This window comes from Felis catus, chromosome B3 (assembly GCF_018350175.1).
Source record: "Felis catus isolate Fca126 chromosome B3, F.catus_Fca126_mat1.0, whole genome shotgun sequence".
Lineage (NCBI taxonomy): Eukaryota > Metazoa > Chordata > Mammalia > Carnivora > Felidae > Felis > Felis catus.
The window spans coordinates 110,234,988-110,259,514 of record NC_058373.1 but is presented as its reverse complement, the minus strand read 5'-3'; the positions used below and the strand labels follow the sequence as shown (position 1 = coordinate 110,259,514).

At 41.7% G+C, this 24,527-nt stretch overlaps 1 protein-coding gene across 16 annotated transcripts in view; it reads right to left on the bottom strand.

Moving 5' to 3' along the window:
* Window positions 1–24,527, bottom strand: part of SYNE2 (spectrin repeat containing nuclear envelope protein 2) — a 345,027-nt gene that overhangs the window by 74,481 nt on the left and 246,019 nt on the right. For all 16 annotated transcript variants that reach the window (XM_045060037.1, XM_045060046.1, XM_045060047.1 and 13 more), the window contains 17 exons: window positions 24,039–24,221; window positions 22,657–22,785; window positions 22,022–22,143; window positions 21,737–21,878; window positions 20,173–20,304; window positions 18,658–18,810; window positions 18,286–18,495; window positions 16,599–16,700; window positions 15,601–15,720; window positions 15,231–15,431; window positions 12,499–12,672; window positions 11,048–11,179; window positions 7,333–7,529; window positions 6,051–6,183; window positions 4,386–4,568; window positions 3,824–3,970; window positions 1,583–1,759 (listed from right to left, as the gene is read on the bottom strand). In XM_045060037.1, coding sequence (XP_044915972.1) covers window positions 1,583–1,759; window positions 3,824–3,970; window positions 4,386–4,568; window positions 6,051–6,183; window positions 7,333–7,529; window positions 11,048–11,179; window positions 12,499–12,672; window positions 15,231–15,431; window positions 15,601–15,720; window positions 16,599–16,700; window positions 18,286–18,495; window positions 18,658–18,810; window positions 20,173–20,304; window positions 21,737–21,878; window positions 22,022–22,143; window positions 22,657–22,785; window positions 24,039–24,221 — 2,637 coding nt within the window. The remainder of the gene's footprint in view (window positions 1–1,582; window positions 1,760–3,823; window positions 3,971–4,385; window positions 4,569–6,050; window positions 6,184–7,332; window positions 7,530–11,047; window positions 11,180–12,498; window positions 12,673–15,230; window positions 15,432–15,600; window positions 15,721–16,598; window positions 16,701–18,285; window positions 18,496–18,657; window positions 18,811–20,172; window positions 20,305–21,736; window positions 21,879–22,021; window positions 22,144–22,656; window positions 22,786–24,038; window positions 24,222–24,527) is intronic.

Genomic DNA, 24,527 nt, shown 5'->3' with positions numbered 1-24,527 from the left:
AAGCTAACCTGCTAAGCAAACTGGCTGTTTTGGAGTTTCATTAACACCTGTACAAATAAAATCGTGTTGCTAACATTCAGTAACATGTTGAATAACATTCAACTCAAATTCAACGCAATTTTTCATTGCATTATCGATTGATATACTTAAAGCTTAAGAAAACTTTATTTCCCTAGACTTTCTTCATTAGAGTCATTTAAAAATTAAGTCAATATCAAACATATCACAAATAATTTATCAACTTAATAAAATAGTGACCTTTTTTTATTAAAAAGTTTTTAAACATTTATTCATTTTTGAGAGACAGAGACAGAGTGCAAGTGGGGGGAGGGGCAGAGGAAGGGAGACACAGAATCCGAAGCAGGCTCCAGGCTCCGAGCTGTCAGCACAGAGCCTGGCGTGGGGCTCAAACCCACAAACTGTGAGATCATGCCCTGTGCCAAAGTCAGAGGCTTAACCGACTGAGCCACCCAGGCGCCCCAATAATAACTGTTTTTAATGTCTGCAATTCTTGTCATTTCCAATGCTCACAATTTTTATTAGGTTATAATGACTGTATATGTAAAGTTTTTTTTGAAAATTTGAAAGGCTGCCCAATCTTTTAAACGAATGGACACAGTATAATTCGATTAATTATTCCTCGATCGGTGGAAATTTAGGCATTTTACATTTTTCACCAGTATAAATAATGTGGAACACTTTATGTGCATATTTTTCCTTTTCTGAAGGGCTATGTACTTAAGATAAACGTGAGAGGAGACACTGCTGAATTAGGAAACAAGATGATTATTCTAGTTCTTGAAATTTTCTGAATGCTTTATAAAAGGGGATATAAGCCATGATCTGCATATGAATGTGATAGCTTTGGGCTCTTAGCTCTATCTTACTAAATTTTTCAAATTTAATAAATATATAATGTTACATAATGTTTATTCTGAATGCCTGATAACTGAAGTTGTAATCTTCTCACGTTGGTTTGCTAATAATACATTTTTTCTTTGGTGAACTGTCTGTTCGTGTTCTTTGTCCATTCCTGCACTTGAACCTTAATTATCTAAACCCATTTGTATGCATTCTCTACACATAAAGAAATCAATCAGTTGTTAACCTCAATTATATGTAAATATTAAATATGTCTCTAAGAATAAGTTTTCTTAATATTTTCAGAGTCATGGAATGAAAATCTTCCAAAAGACCACATCCATTTTCCTGCCTTTTCATAATCTTTTCACGGCTGTAATAGCTTCGCCACTCTTGAACATTTACCTTCACGGAAAATGTCAAAATCTCCGACCATTTAGTAGTCTCACATAATACTTGGTATCTTCTCAAATAAAATTCCTCCTCTTCACTGGCCTAACTCAATTTCCCACTAGGAAGTCTCAAAGAAATGATAACTCTTTCTTCCTCTCTTGTACGCACCGATTGGAGAATGCCAGAATGTAGGCTTTACAAAAGGGTCATAGCTGAGAGAATTGTTAGTCTTAACCGTAAATTAACCATAGGAATAGCTTTTCACGTTTTTCAGAAAGTGGCATTTTGCAAAGGCCAAAATCATACAAACTGTGACACACGAGCACACCTTTCTATTCAGTGTTCCATGCATCCGGTGCCATTGGCGGTTCATCTCTCCCAGGTGTTCTGCAAACTCTGTTCTCTCATAGCGCTTACTTTCTACATCACAGGTGCTTAACTGAAGTAAGGACTGGTTAACAAAGTCCACTATCCATTGTTTATAGTCCATCTCCATTCTGAACTCCTAAAACAAACAAATAAACAAAATTAAACTACCAAAGCCTGAACGGAAGTAGGTTGAACAGGATCCCGCCACGCTAGGGAGCCCCAAGCTCCCATTCATTAAAGGGGCACCTGTCTAGAGTTGTAGTCCATCCTCTTCCCCCCACCCCACCCCCAATCCCACCAAATGTCTGCTTTGAGTAGAGAGTCTTTTGGAGAATCCCACATCCCCACGAACAGAGACTCGTCGCTTTCAAGCAGGCTGAAAAGTCAAAGGCAGCATCGCATATCATGGCTGCATCATCTCAACCAAAATCAGGACCCAGGGACTGACAAAGGGTTCCCGTGAGCGGCTTCCTGAGAGCCACACTGGAATTCAGAGCCCCCCTGCAGGCTCACGGAAATGAGAGGATGGGAAGTCTCAAGTTAAGACTCCCCCAGAAAACCCAGGACATAGGGGCGCCTGGGTGGCTCAGTCGGTTAAGCAGCCGACTTCGGCTCAGGTCATGATCTCGCGGTCTGTGAGTTCGAGCCCCGCGTCGGGCTCTGTGCTGACAGCTCAGAGCCTGGAGCCCGTTTCAGATTCTGTGTCGCCCTCTCTCTGCCCCTCCCCTGTTCATGCTCTGTCTCTCCCTGTCTCAAAAATAAATAAAACATAAAAAAAAAAAAAAAAAAAAAAAAAAAAAGAAAACCCAGGACATTAAGGAACTTTGCCAGCTTAGGTAGCTTCTCTGTTCCGTAGCAAGCCTAAAAACACCCAGGGCCAAGCATGTTTCTGTCAAGTCGGATACTTATTAAGCTTATCCTCGTAAGTCCTAACACCCCTCTGGAGGCATCAGGGGAAAAACTATGTGGTATATGCTAGGTTACAAGAGCATAGAAGAATACATGCATGTGGACCCTCCAAAGATTCTACTACTCCCCGAAGTTAGGATGTGCTAGTATATAAAAGTAAAATCCTTGCTAACATCATGCCTCGTGACCAAAGTATTTGTCCTCTGCCTACCAGAAGCTACATCCATCAGCCTGTGAGGTCTTTGAAAGCAAAGACCAGAGACTTCATCGATCTCCTGAGTTCCTAGTGGTGAACACATTACCTGGTACACAATAAATGTTTGTGTGTGGCTTATTAAGTGTGAGTTAAATCTATCTGAAGTCAAATATCACAGAGAAGGCCACATTTATATGTATTTGTAGAAAAGTATCAACTTTTCCTTCTGCATTCTCTTACGCAAAGGACATCCAACACCTGTTGGATGCCAGGTTCTGGGCTAGGTGTGCTGTTTCAGGGAGGTGAAGGATTGGCCCTGCTCTCAAGAAGGAGACAGGCAAGGAAGCAAATAATTATCACACCCTGGAGACGCCTAATCCTAGAAAGTGAACTCGACTGGCTGGGAGAGTCAGGAGTAGATTTCCAAATCAGGAGATACTTGAGGAGAGTTTTGAAAGATGAACTAAGAGCATTTCTACGGCTACAAGTGGGGCACTAGAATTCCAGGTTGAAGGTGTAGCATGTACAAAAGCAGAAGCCGGGGCGCCTGGGTGGCTCAGTCGGTTAAGCCTCCGACTTTGGCTCAGGTCATGATCTCACGGTTCGTGAGTTCAAGCCCCGTGTCGGGCTCTGTGCTGACAGCTCAGAGCCTGGAGCCTGTTTCAGATTCTGTGTCTCCCTCTCTCTCTCTCTGACCCTCCCCCATTCATGCTCTGCCTCAAAAATAAATAAATGTTAAAAAAAAAATTTTCAAAAGCAGAAGCCGGAAGAACACCAGATGCAGCGGGTTCATTCGGGTCAGGCAGAGTCCAGGATCTATATCGGGGAACGAAAAGATGAGGCTGGAGAAGTAAAGAGGGGCCAGGGCAAGTTAAAAGCTTGGATTCTGTCCTGTGGTGACAGGAGCTCCCAAACGAAACGAGGCAGAACAGAAAAAGTATACTAACGTCTGTCTAGAATCATCCAATATCCCATTCCCCACGCCTAGAATCAGTTCTTCTAAAGCGCACCACACTGGTCTCTTTGGTATTTCCCTTCCGACTGACTTGCCTTCTTAGTTAACGAGCAAGCTTGTGGCTCTTTTCGTATAATTACCTTGTACTTCTGAAGAAGGTTTTTAACTTGAGATGCGGAACTCAGAGAATGCTCACAGTCTTCATCTGCGGTCTGATGTTCCACATCGTTCATCCAGCTAATCATTTCTGTGATTGCTTTACGAGATGGCAATTTCTCCATCTGGAGCTGCAAGGACAAAATGATTTCCATTTAATTACCTGCAGTTGACAAAATGAATCGGGGCATCACTAAAGACGGTATCTGGTTTGATAAAAGGTCTTGCTACATAATTATGCAGGTTGCTCACAAAAACAAACCCGGCATTCAAGCTTAGAATAAGTGACCCCAAAACAATGACGATGACCTTCACATAAAGGAACACAGTGATGCAGATAAACTGGGAAATAAAGTAATTAAGCCTGATTTCTCTGGTAAGAAAGATCCCACTGGAGGAGAGTCCAGTAATTAAGACCCATATTCAGTGGTGCCAGAGGAAAACAGATAGTGTCAATGAAAATTATTGAGTCAGAGAAATAATTTTAAAGGAGTTGTGAGCTAACAAGTGAATGCTAATTTAAATGCTGCCTCTTTAAATACCTACCTGGTGAAGTTTTTCTTGAATATCTGGAAGTTGAGTTATGAGCGTTGTCCATTTCTGTTCAAACTGCGCTAAAGAAGCTCTCAGGGTAGCCGTATCGGCTTCTTTCAGGTGAAGAAGCTGATTCCCAGTACTTATAACCGCGGTCTTCAAGGAGGACTTGTCATCTAGTTCCTTTGAAAACTCCTAGAGGAAACAGCGTGAAAATTTAGAAACGTTAAAAATTTGCAAACAGCAAAGAATAACTAAGAGTCAGAATAACTGGTTAGAGTCCCGAACTAAGTACGTGAACTCAATTCAAACTGCTAATGCTTGCGTGTGTATCTATAGGTGTGTATGTGTGTGCTCACGAGTGCATGTGTGCACGCGTGCATGCACACACCCATACCCACACTTTTCCTACCAAGTGTCAGGCACTGTTCCAGGCATTAGGTAAATAGTGGGGAACAAAAGAGAAGGAATTCCTGACCCTTGAGTGTCTTATAATCTAATGGATTAATATTTTTTTTTAAAAAGACCAATCAGGGGCACTTGGGTGGCTCAGTGGGTTAAGCGTCTGACCTTGGCTCAGGTCATGATCTCCTGGTTTATGAGTTTGAGCCCCATGACAGGCTCTGGGCTCACAGCTCAGAGCGTGGAGCCAGCTTCAGATTCTGTGTCTCCCTCTCTCTCTGCCCCTCCCCTGCTTAAACTCCGTCTCACTCTCTCTCTCTCAAAAATAAATAAATATTTTTAAAAATTAAAAAAAATCAAGTAATAAAATAAAAAAGACCTATCATTTCAACGTTAAGAGAAACAGAACACAAAGTTCCTATTAAATGAACTAAATGCAACTGATTTTTAACTAAAATATTTGAAAACTTTCCTTTGTATTTGTGGGGGTTTTCAAACATATTTTTAAATAATTACATTTTAATACCAAAGTGGGTGATCATTGCTATAAAATAAGAAAAACAGACAAGAAAAGAATACGGGAAAGGAATTTACGTTAGAAAGTTTTATAAATTTATATTACAGAAGTAATAGCTTCCTTTCTTCAAAAAAAAAAAAGCTCAAAACAATAGAACATTTTAGTAGAAAATGTCAGTTCTGTATATGACAATTTACAACCATGTATCTATTAACTTTAACATTTATGAATTAATAAGTCTGTTAAGTTTTGGGGGAAAAGAGGGGAGTTATTTCCTGCATTTAAAAAGCATGCTTCATGTCAGAGAAAGTTTTACTTTTATATATATTTTATAGGTTCAAATAAAAATCTACTTTATCATTGTTTTATTTTATTTTTAAATATTTACTTTGAGAGGGAGAGAGAGAGAGCATGCACACAGGGGAGAGGCAAAGAGAGAGTAGAGAGAGAGAATCCCAAGCAGGTTCCACTGTCAGCACAGAGCCTGATGCAGGCCTTGAACTCACAAATCATGAGATCACCACCTGAGCTGAAATCAAGAGCTGGATGTTTAACTGACTAAGCCAGCCAGGTGTCCCTATCGTAAATATATAAATGACCGCTATAAACAAATAGCTCTAAGTTTGAAGGATGATATTACCCTAAATTTTATCCCTTATCCACAAATGATTATGGAGACTATCGCATTGACCTTGGTCATTTCCCCCTGATATTTATTTCTGGCAATAATTATCTGAGCATATTTTATCATAACTTACAAAAAAACTGTTTATGTTGCTTCTGATTGTATCCAAGTCCTGAGACACATTGAGGGATTGTTCTTTCCAGTAATTCAGAGTTTGCTGAGAAGATTCCAACCACTTGGTTAACTGATCTGAATCTCTGTTATAACTAACAGGAATGAAGTGAGAGAGAAAGAAAATTAGAAACGTACTCTATGGGTGATATGCATCATTGGCAATTTTTTTCTCATTTTACCTTATGTTTTCCTGTGTTGATCAGCTCTATTATTCAAAAAATCATGATGTTTTAAGAATTATACCCTGTTTTATCCCATGCCCCAAATCTGACACTCCTGGCATTTTGTAGGACTCTGTTATGACTATTCTAGAACAAATGAGCATTTTAAAGTCTAAAACATTTTTTTTTAATGTTTACTTTTTTTTGAGACAGAGAGAGACAGAGAATGAACGGGGGAGGGTCAGAGAGAGAGGGAGACACAGAATCCGAAGCAGGCTCCAGGCTCTGAGCTGTCAGCACAGAGCCCGATGCGGGGCTTGAACTCACACACCGTGAGATCATGACCTGAGCCTAAGTCGGACGCTTAACCGACTGAGCCACCCAGGTGCCCCTAAAACATTTTCTTATTACAGCTACACAAAAATAAACCCATGGGTAAGGACAGCGATTATTTCTGTTCATTAAATGTTGTTGACAGATTTGTTTATAGTAAAAATATAACCAGCATTTGTATAAGTTGCATAACAGTAAACTTATTGGCTAGATTCCAACATATTTACAGGAAACGAAGGAAAATATTGAGCAGAATGCTACCCCTCTTGTAACTCTTAAACTTCTCTAAGACAGGTCCCTAAGAGGCACAGAGGAGGAGATTCAAATGTTCTATGCTCTCTACCTTCCTCAAGGAGTTCAAGATTAGATCCACTAAACAAACAAAATTCTCTGAAGAACTCTGAAGGCTTTTTCAAACTATTCTGTGAGCTAAGATTATTATTTTTTAATTTAAAACCTTTTTAGAGAGTAGGAAAGAGCCACACCATGGTATAAAGGTCACATGTACAATTTCATAACATAATTCTTACTTTTCACTGAACTGATTACATGTCATCTTGAGTCTAGCAAACCAACCTCAGAGATCCTAGATCGCATCTGGCCCAGAAGAGGGACCCAAGTGCTTAAATTGTTGAAGACAAACCTTACAGTAGAGAGACTGCAGGGAAAATCTGGTCGACTGCAGGATCCTCTGAGGTTTTTGTCCACCTGAAAATCTGACCTCAACCCATCCCTAAGAAAACATACCTGAGCAGATGCTTGAGAAGCGTTTGTAGTCTGTGCAGTTCATGGTCAATTTTTTTGTTTAGGGCCAACCACTGCTCTTCTAGTTTCACAATCTGGCCCTCTAGTTCAGGACAGCTCACGGAGGCCACCAGCTCTCTGCCTTCATTCAGAGTCTGGTAAAGCCGGGCGTGCTTTTCATCAATGTTTCTTTTTATTTGCTACAAAAAGTCAAGTCACAGAACGAATTATTTAAAAATGAAGCCAGTCCATCTATTGACAAATACTTCAGTAGAGGCTACTGAAGAAACAAGAACACAGTCCTAACCCTCAAGACTCTTGCAGTCTGGCTGAAGAAACATGATTCACGTTTTATTGATCACCTTTCATGATGAGACTGTCCAACTAATGCATTTCTACGGCACATTTCTTCAGTTCTATAGACTTACACATACCAACAGAGAACAAAATGTCACGGCTTTAGACTTGAGAATTCTCCGCCTACAAGTAAAAAACAAGCTGGCAGTCTACGGGGCACGTTCAACTTGTGGACAGGTTTTGTGTGACCTAAAGATTATTTTGAAAACCAGGATATTTTACATAGAAATCAGGATTTCCTGTGACTCGGAGAAAACTGAAGTCCAGCACCCTGGGTCTACACCTTGATGTGGCACAGATGGCCTGGAATTGGGCAGCCAGGCTTCCTTTAGAAGGGCTTGGTCTCTTTGACATTCTGCCACGACAGTCCCCACCACCTTCCGAACACACAGCCAGTCAGCGTCCACATTTCTGTTCTCGTCTGGCCCCTGTTAGAACTTTACATTGCAAATAGGTTTGAAGGGGATGAGAAAACATTTATCATCCCTTAGACCCGAATAGTAGAAAAAAACTCATTTCTAGAGTCTTCTAAGTGTAAGGATTCAACAGGGAGAAAGGAAGAGGACTTTAGAAGAATAAATTAGCACATCACTAATCCAACTTCATGAAAAGAAAATCTTTAGAACAGCAATACAACGACCCCTTGAAGAGAACTCTGTCTAAAGGCAATTACCTTCCACCACTGGGTTCAGCCGCTGACACTTATCCTGACAGCCACTGAAATTTAATCTTCAAAAATAACTTATAATCAAAATATAATTTTTCCAACTAACTTAAGCCTTTTTTTTTTTTAATTTTTTTTTTCAACGTTTATTTTTGCGACAGAGAGAGACAGAGCATGAACGGGGGAGGGGCAGAGAGAGAGGGAGACACAGAATCGGAAACAGGCTCCAGGCTCCGAGCCATCAGCCCAGAGCCTGATGCGGGGCTCGAACTCATGGACCGCGAGATCGTGACCTGGCTGAAGTCGGACGCTTAACCGACTGTGCCACCCAGGCGCCCCGAGCCTTTTAAAAATCCCTAAAGAATTCTACTTCCAATGCCCTTTCCACTGCTCTCATTTGTAATCCCCTCTTCTCATCTGAGTCGGCATGGGAAAATGTCCAACATCTGTTTAAAAAAAACCAAAAAACAGTTCTAGGGGTACCTGGGTGGCTCAGTCGGTTAAGCATCTGACTCTTGATTTCTGCTCAGGTCATGATCTCACAGTTGGTGGGTTGGAGCCCCGCGTCAGGCTCGGTGCTGACAGCTCAGAGCCTGGAGCCTGCTTCGGATGCTGCGTCTCCCTCTCTCTCTGCCCCTCCCCCACTGATGCTCTCTCTTTCAAAGATAAGGAAACATTAAAAAAAAAAAAGCTCTAATTTCCCAAGCCTTCAGTGAAAGACCAAGACACTTCATCTTTAGATTATCCCTGAGAATTTTTTTTAATGTTTTTTATTTATTTTTGAGACAGAGAGAGACAGAACATGAGCAGCAGGGTGGGGGGGGGGGGGGCGGGCAGGGAGAGAGGGAGACACAGAATACAAAACAGGCTCCAGGCTCTGAGCTGTCAGCACAGAGCCCGACGCGGGGCTCAAACTCACGGACCGCGAGATCATGACCTGAGCTGAAGTCGGACGCCCAACCGACTGAGCCACCCAGGCGCCCCTCCCTGAGGATTTTTAATTACCCCATTTTATACACAGGAGTCAGACTGCAATGGTCACTCAGCACATGAGGTGCCGAGCCAGCATTTAAATGAGGTTTGCTCAACTGCAGAGGCCACACAAATGCTATGTTCCGTGGCCCACAGATGTCCACTGATCAAAATACATGCAAATCTCTCCATGACGCAGAACACTGAGAACGACCTGAAGAAGTCCATAAGTGAGATGGGCTTTACAAGGTATTTTTTTTTTTTTTTTTGAGAGAGAGAGAGAGAGAGAGAGAGAGAGAGAGAGAGAGAAACCGTGTGTGTGTGTGTGTGTGTGTGAGAGAGAGAGAGAGAGAGAGAGAGAGAGAGAGAGAGAGAGAGAGAGACAGAGAGAGAGAGAGTGCGCGCGCCAGGAAGAGCAGCATAGGGAGACAGAGAATCCCAAGGGGCTTGATCCCACGACCCTGGGATCATGACCTGGGCTGAAATCAAGAGTCAGATGCTTGACCGACTGAGCCACCCAGGTGCCCCATATATCTCTCTTTTAGTTTGACGAATTTATTTAAGAGTTTTAGAACAATTATTTCAGTTTTTAAAAATCTCAAATTTAACAGATTCACAGGTTGCACTTTAAGGGACATGATCCCTTGTCCACCTGAGAGAGGTGGGCTAATACAAACAGTTCCTTAACATAATGAGGTTTAAAATGCCGTTTTCAACTGCCTTCTCTTAGCTCTTTGGACGTACTTCTGCATCCCCAGGCTAACAAAGAATTAAGCAGCAGCTTCCCACCCCCAGAAGATTCAGATTTATCTTAGAGTTAAGCTCAATCGGACAAGATGGCAAAGAGATCAATTGTACCTTTCTAGGCATCTAGATAGCAGGACTACAGTGTCCGTGTCTTTGCAAAATGTTCCTTATAGGAGCTTAAATGCTACTGAGGAATGCCAGGGTCCTGCCAAGGATTTCATTTTCCATCCGGTCTATTCGGGCAACAAACCTACTCTTGAAGTTTCGAAGTTGGCATTTGATAACCACGCCCAGCATCACAACTCAGAGGCTGACAACACATTTGAAAGTTAAAACTAAATATTTCAAGTTTCTGTCGAGAAGACTTAAAACTCGTTTTCTCGTTGGTCATGATCTCAAGGCCACTTGAAAACTATTCTAGGGTTCTATCTTTTCTACGGCATCGAAGTTTGGGACACAGAGACTTGGATGATAACACTAAATGTTACACACAAAACATTTTGTTTGAAGTCTTTTTATAATGCTGGTGGCAGGTGACAGATTATCGCCTGTTTCAGAGGCTATGTCCAAACAGGGCTTCACCGAAGTAAGAAAACCACATATAGGTTTAGTGGCCCATGGTTTACAACGTTCTTTCTCTACTTTGGCTCATTTCCATACCCACTGACATCCACTTCCTGAGACGGGTAGGAGAACTAGCGTGATTCCCTACAGTACACAAAGAAACTGAGACTTAGAGACAAAAAGTTGACACGCTTGACAGGTGAGAGCCAGGACTCGTACCCAGCACCTCGACCCCAAGCCTCAAGTATAATGAAAGACTCAACATCAAATCCACGGGTTCCCTGAATATCAGTCTAATAGTGCATGGTGTGAGGAACAACACTTCAAATTCAAAGTCGAGCAATTTAGTCAAAACAAAAGAAAACGCAAAGTGCTACAGACGCTGCCTCTGACGGATTCAACGGCGCAAAATACCTGGTAAAATGAAATCCTTTCCACTAATCTTTCCTCTGTCTCTTCCACCAGACTCACAGAGGGCAACGTAGATACAAGAATTTCCAGATCCTTTTCAAGAGATGCATAGTTTTCATCAAATTCTTCCCATTTCTAGAGAATCAAGAACATAATATCAGTGGGACCCCTTTTCTAGATTCGTTCCAGCCAATGACAAAATCGATCATATGAAATAAAAACGAACTGAGACCATACAAACTTCAAGCACAGATTCCAGGGGTCTCTGAGAGATATAACCTACTCTCTTAAGAACTCAGGGTCCGATGGAAAACAATTCCGTTGCCTTTTTGGAGAGGGTTTTGAAAAATCCAGTTGGCATTAGTGTTTTATGCTTGTCTCATCAAACTGAGTAAGGACCAAGATTAAGTGAGAGGGTTACACCTCTCAGCCTGCACCTCTGTGGAGACCTCAGAGTCGGAAGAGAGCCGTTCTCACACTTGGAAAGGAAGGGGCTAACTTTTAAAGCTTTTCTCAGCAGAGGCTCCGAGTAGGTTGCTTCTACCCTCTCTGCTCCAACCCCTAGCCCACTGAACATTACCCTGTGATGCTGCTAGAAGCAGAATTCCACTGTTGGAGGAATGTGGGCTTACACTTCATTAGGAGAGTACTATTTCCTTAGGCTGAGTCTTGCCTTGTCCCAGTTCTATGTCTATAGAAGCCCACCACAAGGACCTCAGCACGCTAACAGAGCTGACTTACGGACACTAAATATTAATTACCTGCTGGAAAAAGAACCACCTTATTGATTCTCTTATCTACCGAAGCAGTGGGTCACGTGGCTGTGAGGGGCACTCTTTGGGCTCGGGGGGGGTCTCTTTTTTTAAATACCACGAAATATTACTAGAAATATCAATTTGACAAGCTAACCAGAAAATTGATTTCATTAGCCTAACATAACATGATCACATTACAAAGTTGAAGATTTCCTTGCTTTTGGGTTACTTCCTTTAAGTGCTAACATCCACGGTGTGTAAGAAGTTAAAGGTGAGAACTTTCAAACAGAGAAAGAACTTGATGCAAACTTAATTTTCTTCTTGGATTTAAGACTACCAGGAGTCCACTCCAGCAGCAGAACATCCAGACCTGCCCTCTTGGGGGAGCACAGTTTCTGAACCACCGTTTCATCCAAATGACCTCTTTCTGGATCTCAAAGTGCGCTTCCAATTTTGTTTATTTGCACACAAACCTAGAAGGTGGAAAGACATGCCATCCCCTCGTTCCCGCGTGTGGAGTCTCAGCAACTATTTCATTCCGGGAGCAGCAGTCAGGGCTAGAACAGGCTTCCATCTCCTCAGTGTTAGTTCCCATTTAACTACTGCTTAATGGTAACTCGACACCTCTGGACACCAGCAGGTGGTGGTCCAAGGTCCAGAATTCCAGGGTTAAGCACAACGTTTACATATCTCAAGTACCTGCAATAAACTTTGCAGCTTTATTCCACGTTGGTGTGACTTTTCTTCCAGTAATTTAATTTCTTGTATTTGTTCTGCCCAAAATGTGTCTTTCTTTTGCAGTAAAGAAGGAGGCATTCTGTTGGAGTATGTTTGGATCAACAGCATGTCAGCAACAAGCTTCTGGAAAAAAAGCTGTAAAATGGGCAAGACTTGTTATTTCTACATCGTGAAACTTAAAAACTGAGTTACTTCAACTTTTTATACAGGTGTATTTACTTTTATTTATTTACTTTTATTTTTTTTTAATTAAAAAACGTTTTTTTTTAAATGTTTGTTTATTTTTGAGAGAGAGACAGACAGAGTGTGAGCCGGGGAGGGGCAGAGAGAGAGGGAGACACAGAATCTGAAGCAGGCTCCAGGCTCTGAGCTGTCAGCACAGAGCCCGACGTGGGGCTCGAACCCACAAACTGTGAGATCATGACCTGAGCCGAAGTCGGACGCTTAGCCCACTGAGCCACCCAGGCACCCCTAAATTTTTTTTCTAACATTTATTTATTTTCAAGAGACAGAGAGAGACAGAGTGTGAGTGGGGGAGGGGCAAAGAGAGCGGGAAATACAGAATCTGAAGCAGGCTCCAGGCTCTGAGCTGTCAGCATAGAGCCCAACGCGGGGCTCAAACCCACCAACAGTGAGATCATGTCTTGAGCTGAGGTCAGATGCTTAACTGACTGAGCCACCCAGGCGCCCCAGGTGTATTTGCTTTTAAATCCCAAGACAAGGGGCGCCTGGGTGGCGCAGTCGGTTAAGCGTCCGACTTCAGCCAGGTCACGATCTCGCGGTCCGTGAGTTCGAGCCCCGCGTCAGGCTCTGGGCTGATGGCTCAGAGCCTGGAGCCTGTTTCCGATTCTGTGTCTCCCTCTCTCTCTGCCCCTCCCCCGTTCATGCTCTGTCTCTTTCTGTCCCAAAAATAAATAAACGTTGAAAAAAAAAATTAAAAAAAAAAATATCCCAAGACAGCCATGCAGAGTCACACATAAGAGGAAAGAAAATTGACTGTGTACCCATTAGTCTTTAACACTAATGGCATTTTAACAAGTCATAAAGAAAAATCCTCCTAAGTAACATTTTCCATAAAACAGTCCACGTTAAAGGGCAAACAGTGTTAGCCAATTTCAATTTCCAGTGAGATCTTCCTAAATCAGTTACTCTGAGTTTTTAATTTTTTTTTAAGTCTTTATTTATTTTTGAGAGAGAGAGACCACATGTAAGCAAGGGAGGAGCAGAGAGAGAGGGAGATACAGAACCCGAAGCTGGCTCCAGGCTGTGAACTGTCAGCACAGAGCCTGACATGGGGCTCGAACTCATGAACCATGAGATCACGACCTGAGCCGAAGCCGGACACTTAAAACCGACTGGCCACCCAGGCACCCCCAGTTACTCTAAGTTTTAAGAAACTTTACAAAAAGGTCGATACTGACATGGCCGATTAATTTCAAGACACTAAATTGGATGGATAGATGAGTGAGCCCAAGAAGCCCACACATGGAACAGCCAGAGGTTCCTACACTCTGGCTTGATTTTCTACTCAATAACATGGCCAAGTACAAGGAATTTGTTGACAGGGTCTGTTGGGATCCTGGTATGTGAAAGCTCCCAGAACAACACTTTAAGAACCTTTACACAGGAAGTCTTTAGCTTCACATGGTTCTCCTCCATTTGCATAGTCAGCTGCCTCTTCTAATTGTCTGGAGGAACTTCTTATGCGAATCCTTTCTCCTACTCCCTTGAAAAGGGTATGTAGAAGGTTTATAAAAGCATCCAGCACAGGGGCGCCTGGGTGGCGCAGTCGATTAAGCGTCCGACTTCAGCCAGGTCACGATCTTGCCGTCCTTGAGTTCGAGCCCCGCGTCGGGCTCTGGGCTGATGGCTCAGAGCCTGGAGCCTGTTTCCGATTCTGTGTCTCCCTCTCTCTCTGCCCCTCCCCCGTTCATGCTCTGTCTCTCTCTGTCCCAAAAATAAACGTTGAAAAAAAAAATTTAAAAAAAAAAAAAAAAAAAAAAAGCATCCAGCACAAATCCTGACTCACTGTAGATATCCATAATATTATTTTTTCCTTTCCCCCTCCATTCTTTACAGAATATTTACCTTTGGATTTCTTAGCACAAGGTCTCCTTATCACACGCCTAGAGTTCAGCTTGTTGGAGGCAGAAATGGTCTTTCCCTTTTTATTTTTTTGCATCAGTACTTAAATTACTACATATCTTTAGGTGGTGATCATGAGGCTGTTATGTAATAAAATGAATGGACAACTAAAAGATTTATTGTAGCATTACACTAGATATACATTTATATATTGAGGTATAGATTTTTTTTGGCCTCAGTTCTCAGGAAAGCCTTCCCTAATCTCCTGAATTCAATTTCCCCTCTTAAATGCTCTGAAAGCATGTGTCTCAATTTTAATTTTAAATTTGTTTGGAATGACTTGTTCATAAATGTCTCTCTTTCAACCAAAAGCTCCGTGAACGTAAGGAACTATATCTGTTTTCCCTCACAATCACATCCTTAGAGGTCAGCGGAGTTCCTGATATCCAGTAAGCCGTCTAATTGATGTTAGTTCAAACAAAGAGTGAATGAATGCATGAATGAATGAATGAACAATGTATATTTCACCAAGGAAGAAATGGATGCTCTATGGTTAAGTCAGAAAGACTTCAAGTCTATGAAAAGGTAATCTGACCCACGCGTCTTACCTTGTGATTCTGTATTTGAGCCTGTAAGGCATCTTTACTTTTGGGTTGTTTTAAGTGGTCATGAGCAAGCTTTTCCTTTCCAATAGCCATTAGTTCCACCATGCCTTGCAATAAGGCATCTTGCTGGCTCTCAGTGATGAAAGGGCTGCTGAGTTCTGTGTACCGAGCTCTCAAGATTCCCCACATACTGTCAAGCACATCCTGAAAAGAAAGAACGTTTTCATCCAACCACGAAAATAATCCAGATGGAGAACAAAGCTAAACTCTCTTTGGAGAACAAACCTGAACTCTCTTTCTGGAAGAACAAGAAAGTCTCACTCCCTTATAATCATAGTGATTCACTGACCGAATGTTTTCTGCTCACACATACCTCTAATTTGTAAACCTCTTGCAGTAACACGTAAGGTAAACAAAGCCTCTCCCCTTCGTCTCTTAGTTTTGCCACTCGGCTCTCGGAGTTCTGCAGCTCCACTGTATACACATCTGCTTTCTACAGTGAGAGACAATGCAAAAAAGCAAACCCTTTCAGAAGCCAGAGAAGTGCACATATTCATTGTAAAAGAATGAAACCGTACAGAAAAAATTAAGGGAGAAATGAAAGTCCCACTTCTCCTCCCTCACCTCCAGCTTCTCCCGGAAAATTTGTCCCCAACACGTTTGAAGCACGGACCAGAAGTACATGTGCACATCCTTAAACTTAATGAACGCACACATCACTCCGTTCTGCAGGCTGCCTCCTTACTTACCAGCTGCTCTGCAAATCAGTACAAATACCGGACTCCTTGCAAATGGACCCACACTGCTTTTCTAAGAGTCTGCTCTTAATGGCTTTTGGGCTATGAAGCGTTTTTAGTTCAAGCAGTGCTGCTAGGTCCATCCTTGAGTATTTATATACACGTTTCTCTATGCCCTTGTCTTCCTTCCTTAGGATAAGTGCAACACCTATAGCACTATCTGTCCACAGAAGGTCCTCAATTCATACTTGCTGAATAAATGAATGAAGTGAGCCTACTGTGGGTGGAAGCGCATTCCCACGTAAAATTCTGATTTATAGCCAACCGATCCTGAGAAGCTGGACAAATTCTCCTCCCGAGAGAATGGGGGCCTCATTTCCTAATACTCTCACTGACCCTGCACAAACTTCCATTTCTGCCTTGATAGGTGACCATGGTGTTGTGTTGGTTTAATTTACTCTTCATAAGGTACTACTTACGAGATATTTTTAAAGGTCCACATAAAGAGTTCTCATTTCTATTGTTTACTCTAGCCTTGCCACTGCTCCCAAAGGAAAGTGCTTCAGAAACACAGCTTCTACACAAAACTCTTTGGTCCAAGGTCAGATCAGTGTAATTGTTTTGACTTGATTACCTGAAGCTGTTCATCAATACTCTGGCCACTAATTTCATTCAAAGACTGTTGTAAAGATGTTTTATTCTTAGTAAGTTGATCATACAATCGCTTTATTTCATTCTGTATAGGAAGATAAATGCAACAAACAGTAAGAATCTCATGCGGGCCCCTTTAATACCTTACAAAAAATTTAGCCGTCCTTTAATTTTTATGCTAACAGAAGTTCCAAACATATACCAAAATAGAGGAATTGCCTAGCTTTAACAATTATTGACTTGTGACTGGTCATCTCTGCTCTGTGCCCTCCCCTGAGCCTTCTTAACTATATCTAATCTCCTTCCCCTCAGAATATTTTGAAACAAATCACAGATATTTCATCACGGTAAGTTTCAATATGTGTTTTTAAAAGATAAGGATTCCTCCCTTTAAAAACAGTACAAAATTGGGGCGCCTGAGTGGCTCAGTCGGTTAAGCGTCCAACTTCAGCTCAGGTCATGATCTCACAGCTTGGGAGTTCGAGCCCCATGTCGGGCTGTGCTGACAGCTCAGAGCTTGGAGCCTGCTTCGGATTCTGTGTCTCCCTCTCTCTCTGCCTCTCCCCTGCAAGCTTTCTGTCTCTCTCTCCCTCTCTCTCTCAAAAATAAATGTTAAAAAAAATTTTTTTTAATATTACAAACCAACAACCATTCCCTAGTATCATTAGCTATAGGAAAGGGTTCACATTTCTCTAATTAGCTCTAATTTTTCCTTTTGGTTTGTTTGAATTGGAATCTAAATGAGGTCCAACAGGTTGCAAGGGACTAATACATGTGTTAAGTCTCTTGTGATCTGCAGGCTCCCCAACCATCTCTCTTGTTTATTCCTGCGGTTTTGGGTGGGATGGTGAAAACACAGGTCTTTTACTCTATACAGCTTCCCACGGTCTGGATTTGGCTGACCCCCCCTTCCACAGTGCTGCAATGCTCTTCTCTTGTGTCTATTTTACGTGATCAGATTGAGGTTTGACTTTACAGGCAAGACTCCTTCATAAGTGGTGTTGTGTTTCATTTCTTTTTCTCTAGTTAGGAAACTACTAGAATTGTCTGTCTGCTTGCCTCAAGTCTGTCCTCTAATCCACAGTAGTTAACAGCCAGGTGAATCTACCTGAAACATACACAGACTGTCCTTCTTTGGCTCAAAAACTTTAATGGTTGGGGCGTGTGGGTGGCTCAGGCAGTTAAGCGATCGACTTCGGCTCACGTCATGATCTCACAGGTTGTGACTTTGATCCCCGCGTCAGGCTCTGTGCTGACAGCTCAGAGCCTGGAGCCTGCTTCGGATTCTGTGTCTCTACCCCTCCCTTGCTCATGCTCTGTCTCTTTCTTCTCAAAAATAAATAAAAACATTAAAAAAATTAAAAAAAAAAACTTTAATGGCTCCCTGTTACTGAGAAATCCTCCCCTAGGACAATCATGAATGACTAAATGTAACACAGGAAAGAAACGGTTCATTGCCCGATCTAACAAATTCATATCGTAACTTTGGGAAGGACCTCGCTTTCAAATGGTCTCCAAACACAGGCACCGAACTAATCTAAAGACCTTCACAGAAAGAACCTCTCACCACTTTCCTTAGCAATTCCTAATCATGACTGCCACCAGGAATAGGAATGAATAGAAATTAACATGAAACAGTGCCAAAGTAGGCTGAGCGCCTAGCCCTGTACCTGATAACTGTGGTTATAGTCGAGGCCAGCTTTTAGGGACTTGCTCCTAGAGGCAGCTGTGGCCTGGGTGTGCTCCAGGTAGACTTGGAGGTTATTAAAACATTCATGGAACAAGTCGGCGTTCTTCCCGGACCAAGTCATGGCTTTCAAAAGATCATCCTTCTTATCACCCATAGCTAAGTAAAGTTTTTTCAACTCAAGAGCCAGTGTCTGCGAAGAGGTGAGAAGGAAAGACACAGTGAATAGACTATGACTTTAAGAGGCTTCAGCTCTGGCTTAAACAGCGTGACTTTAAGAGGCTTCAGCTCTGGCTTAAACAGCGGGCTGTTTGCAGCAACGGCCAACACATGGGCTTTATTGGAAATTCCTTACCTCGTAGTGCACCTGCCGAGCACAGACATCCTCTCTGAAGAGCCCAGGTGTCTGCAGCATCTCCTCCACACTGGCAAGGCACTGACTGAGGGTCAGAAATAGTTCAAATAATTTTTTATCCAAATTTATGTATGTTTCTTCTGTCATGTTTTCCTGAATCAAGAGGAAAAAAGAAAAAAATAAATATTAGGATTCCTTGCCTTCCTGAGCCTCCATTTTCCCTGGTTTTGTTATGGTTTACAATTTACGTTATACTTTTTTATAATTGGTTGTTTTGAACACTTTGTGACTCAGGTAGAAGAATAAACAAATACAATTAAGATGTTAAGTCTGAGAAAAACAAGTTTAAGAAACTCAACGCTTGGTAGTGAGTAACCATTGAAATGGAATTAAGAGGTAAATAACAAGATGAAGGACTTCCTTAGCGGGGCTAAGTGTGGTCCCAAGGAAAGTGTGGTCCCAAGGAAAGCATACTATCCCTCTACCCACGGCTCCCTGCCTCCCACATTGTAAGGTAGGAGAAAGTGGGTTAATGGAATCAAGTACAGCCTGGAGAAGGAAAAGAAGACATTTGAAAGGGATGATTGGGAAGAGGTACAGTATCTTAAAGATAGATGGTAGGCAAGGCATGGTAACTACAGTTAATAAATACTGTGTTACATATTTGAAAGTTGTCAAGAGAATAGATCTTAAAAGTTCTCAGTTCAGGAAAAACATTTTTGTAACTGTATGTGGTGATGGATGTTAGATTCATTGTGGTGATCATTTCACAAAATATACAAATATTGAATCATTATGGTGGACACCTGAAGCTAATATGTCAGTTACATCTCAATAAAAAAAGATATGGATGGGCTGTGGAGTGGGGGTGGAAATTAGAAGTGTTATATATGGGCTGATTGTGAGAATTGAGGCCATCCTTAGATGTACAACTTCAAGGGAGGCACCTAGGGTTGTGCGATTGTGTCCTAGTGAGTTTGGGAGCCACAAGGTCTCCTTACATTTTAGCATAAGCTGTTGGAGCCACCTCTTTTTCTTTACCAATGAACACCCTGAATTCTTGACCAGGCACAAGATATTTAGAAGCATGCGAAAGCTAGTAATCACCCCAATTTAGATTCTATTTCCATGGTCTTCTCTGGTTGATACTTAACATTACCCAGCACACCGTTTCAGCATTCAGCTTAGTCAAGGTTGGAAATCTTGTCAATACTCCCCTCCTTCCTTACCCTTCCAATCACAGAGCACCACTGCAGACAGTACTAATCAACAACGATCCTCGTTGCTGCCGATCTTAGACTTGGGTTCAATGATCTTTGTACATGGTGGTCTCGGCAGGTGCTACCACAGTCATCAGAGTCGGCAAGAGATAAACTCTACTTGCAATTCTAGGACCCATTCCACCATGGATTCTACCATTTATTCAATTTAAAAAATGATGGCTAATTTACAATGTCACATTTCCCTTCTTTTTTGATACTGCAGTGAGGAAAATATGTAATGTGAAGCTGCTACCTGGGTCTGAAGATTATTTGCCTCTTGACGCAGGTCTTCAAGCTGTGTGGTATATGTTTTCAGTTCTTCAGTTGTTGGGTATCTAAAGTTATACACACTCACGCTGGGTAGAATACTCATATTTGTGGCAACCTATATGAAAAGAGAAACCTCATTACAATTTGAGATCCTGCTGCTGTTAACGTTAAACAGCAAAAATGCTTTTTCACTTGCTATCTTCCAAGTTACTTTCTTGGTAAATGTTTTTGTCTACCTTGTCACTTGTAAGAAAAAATTAAATTTTAAATATTGTGGACAGCTTTGAAAGGTCATGAAAAGCTTCACTTAGACACTTGAGGGTCTATTGAGATAACAAAATGAGGCAAGATAAACCATAACTTGAAAATAGAGTAAAATCACTAATGTTTCAATTTGGTAGCAATGCCATTCACGTTATGAGGTTAGCGGTTTCTCTTCCCATTTATTGGTAGACCCCTGGTATAGAGCCAACTCTTAGAATAGTCCCCTCCAGGTACAGGCTTGCATCTTGATCTGTTATTGGAAAGCTAAATAAGCATTAAAAATTAGCTGTGACTCTAGAAGACAGAAAGATTCAGAGTTAATTCCCTTTTCAAATTAGAAAACTAATAAATACAAAGAAACAGAGTGGGGTGGTGTCAGATTCTGCCTGGGGAAAAGAACTGATGATGTTCTGCGGATGGAAAGAGAACAATATACGCGTTACAGTGTGTATGACGAGGAGAAACCAAGACTAAAGCCAATGAGTTTAATTCAACATCAATAGACCAGAAAAGGTTCTCGGCAGAATAGAACAGGAAAGTTCCCACCAGACTGGAGAACTGGGCAACAGGCGGTAACCTTTGCCCAGGCAGGTTGGGTGCAAAGTTGAAGGCAGAAGCTTGATAGCTGTGACCAACAGTGTTAATCTGCTCACGGGCTCCCTGCTCAGAGAGAAATCCAGCAGCAGCTGGCCCAGCATGATTAAGAACTGTGACGGCAGTAAGACAGCGTGTTTGTGGGACACAGGTACCTGGCACACTGTAGATTCCAAATCATCTTGATGAATGAATGACGCTAATAGAGCATTGTGTCATTAAAACATTAAACAATTAAAACAGTTAACAATTAAAACATTAAAAAAGTGTTTTTAAAAAAAACATATTATTCCTTTATTCATTCAACATATTGAAACTGAGACTTCACAATGTTTCAGATACTGTGCCAGGCACTCAAATGTGAACCAGGCAGACATGGTCTTTTCTTCCTATACCACTTAATGGGGGAATACAGACAAATAAACAGGTACTCAGTATCGTAAGAGCTGTGATTAGGGAAGCTCAGAGTGCCACAAAAGCACAAAGGAGTGGCACTTCACGCAGACTTCCAGGGGGGTGAAAAAGGGTCGGCCAGATGAAAAACCCACTTGACATCTTCGCTTTCTGAAAACCAACGATTTTATTTCTGCCTAACGCGGAACACGTATACGGGTACTTAATGAATGCTTGTTGCATTTTCAAAGACAAACGTATTTATGATTTACACCGTGTGCGTCACATCCACTGACCTGAGGCTGCACAAGCTGAGGTAGCGGTAGCCCGATCTTTGATGACAGTTCGTGACGTAGATATTGCCACTTATCCCCACTTTGGCCCTGAGTTGACAAGACCGAGTCTGGAGCATCCTTTGCGGGGCTAGATGCCTTAATGCTTTTAAAGGGAAATAAAAGGTGAAAAGAATAATCAACAGATCATTTTGGTTGCATTCGGTAAGAGTTTTAGAAGTGATTTAAGAAGAAATGCTCTGAATTCTCCCAACCACAGCTGAATGTCCAACTCTAAAAACGTCTTACCTCTCAGATGATTTCTGAGTTGTATCTTTATCAGGTTGGCAAAACTGGGGCCGTATTTTCTTAGCATTAAATTCTACGAATTTGATGAAATCTTTCTGTTCCGTTGGTTTTAACTCCGGGACCTATCATTGAATGAGATTCAAATGGTCCAGTCAAAGTTTTCCAATGACAGCCAACGGTTTCTTCTGTTGAGAGCATCTCATTTTGAACCATTTCCTAAATTATTATCTACTGTTTCCCTTTCTTGCTTGCTTGTTCCCCTTAACTTTTATTTCTCAAAAACCTACTTCAAGTATTCACACAATGATCAAGTAAATATTACAATATATGCTACACACATGGAAAGTCCCCTAAAATATGCAAAACACGTTTAGAAACAATAGGGAAAGAGGTGTTATGGTTAGAGAGGTAAGTCCCCCTGAAGGTATTTACTTAGTTTGAAATAAGATGCAAATCAATAAAATAGCAAAGTTAGAGTGTCCCCACCTGCAGAAGGCGAAAGCAAGGTGGGTGTTGCAGTAAATGCTTACCACTCACACACACCCTCCAGGAGCAGTTTGGTACTTAGTTCAAAGGGAAATTCCGTACGGAAACCTTTATTCTTATCCTTATATCTGGTTAAGGGCTGCAATTACCTGTTGCTGCTGGAAATCTTTTTGTCTGCTGAATTGTGGCCTTTCACTTACAACAGGTTCAAGTTCAGAAAGGTTATCTGGTTGAAGATCATTTTGATGCTCTGAAGGTTTCTTTAGTGTGGCAGAATGCTGCAAAACATTTTATGATGGCACACTATTTAAAAAATGACTCCCTTTTTTTTAGTTCTACTAATGAGACCGCATAATGGGAAAGTTTTATATGAAGTGACTAGGTTTCATTATTTATTACAAGTATATACTATGATTTGAGGTAGTTGTTTCAAAACAACTTCAAAAAACCACTACGTTTGATGAAGTGGTCATTTTATTTATTTTTTTAAATGTTTATTTTTGAGAGGGAGACAGAGTGCGAGCAGGGGAGGGGCGGAGAGAGAGGGAGACACAGAATCCGAAGCAGGCTCCAGGCTCTGAGCTGTCAGCACAGAGCCCGACGTGGGGCTTGAACTCACAGGGTGTGAGATCACGACCCGAGCCAAAGTCGGATGCTTGACCGACTGAGCCACCCAGGCGCCCCTGAAGTGGTCATTTAATTTTCTCAGTGTAATTCATCCAATGAATTACTAAAAACTAGGAAATGTATTGCTTCTCTGTTTTAAGAACAAAGTAAAACACACACACCCTGAAAAGAGAAATAGTACTAATGCTTATAAATGCAAATTTCCCATAGGTCCAAAACATTTTTTCAAAAGAGAGGACATATGAGGATGAAAGGGGAACCACAGAGTTTGTGTATCTGCAGCCAATCTTATTTCTGTGAATGTAAGTCCTTTGAGTAGGAACCACCATCTCCTAAGTATAGATGCAAATCTTATATAGTAAGGCTCTACTCATAAGACATGCATTTGCATTTATACAGAATGCTTTTAAAAGTCACGAGAACAGTTCAACTGCATGCCACTTCCATCAGTATATGTATTTGCAAATAACAGAACGTATCCTGGAAACAGTTTTTCTATTTCTGATGTCTAACTTTAAGCTTCTCAAAAAGAAATTTTAATCTTCACTATTGGCCCTTCATTTTCCAGTCAAGTGGGGTGACACATTACCTTTAAACCTTATCTTTCTTTTACGAAGAGGGCCTACACCACACCTCATTACCAGTGAGAACCATCAAGCCAGTCAAACCAACCCAATGCAGACCAACGCCGTCCCTAACAAGAGCCTAGGTAGGAAAGCTGCAGGGCACAATGGAATCAGTAACACAAGTCAGTACAACCTTCCCTTACAGTTTGAAGATGCTTCATTCTCTCTTACGTAGTAGAATTTCTTCTGTGGCTGTCTTATCACCTCTGCCAGAATTCCTTCCTGGTGGTTCTATCAGATCATCTACCCACTCACGTCTATACGTGGCCGTGTCTTACCTGGTCTTCATTGTATTTCTCCTGAAGCATGATCTGGACTTTTTCCAAATTGCACTTCACAGTCTTCAGCTTCAAGGAAAGAGCTTCAGCCTCCTGATGAGTGGCCCCACTGTCTCCCGGCCCCCGATCTTTGCAGCTCTCCAGCAGAGACGCAACCTTGTGCTCGATTTCTGTTAGCATGGCCTTGGAAACAAAATCGTTTCATCATTCAAGGTTTTGGTCTTGAACAAGTATTATACTCTACCATGAGTCAGATTCACTCTGTCTACCTACCGTACACAACAAGTCTCAGAAACACAGACTGGAAGGGGCTTGGGAAAACACCAAGGACGATTTCCACATAACTCCTGAGCTTTTGGACAGGGGTGCCACTGAGCCAACCCAACTTGCAGATGTCACTCCCCACAATAATCTAAGTGACTCCATAATCACTTTAGAAAATACAGCTGAATGTATCCAGCACAGCATAGTGGTTAAGAACACAGACCC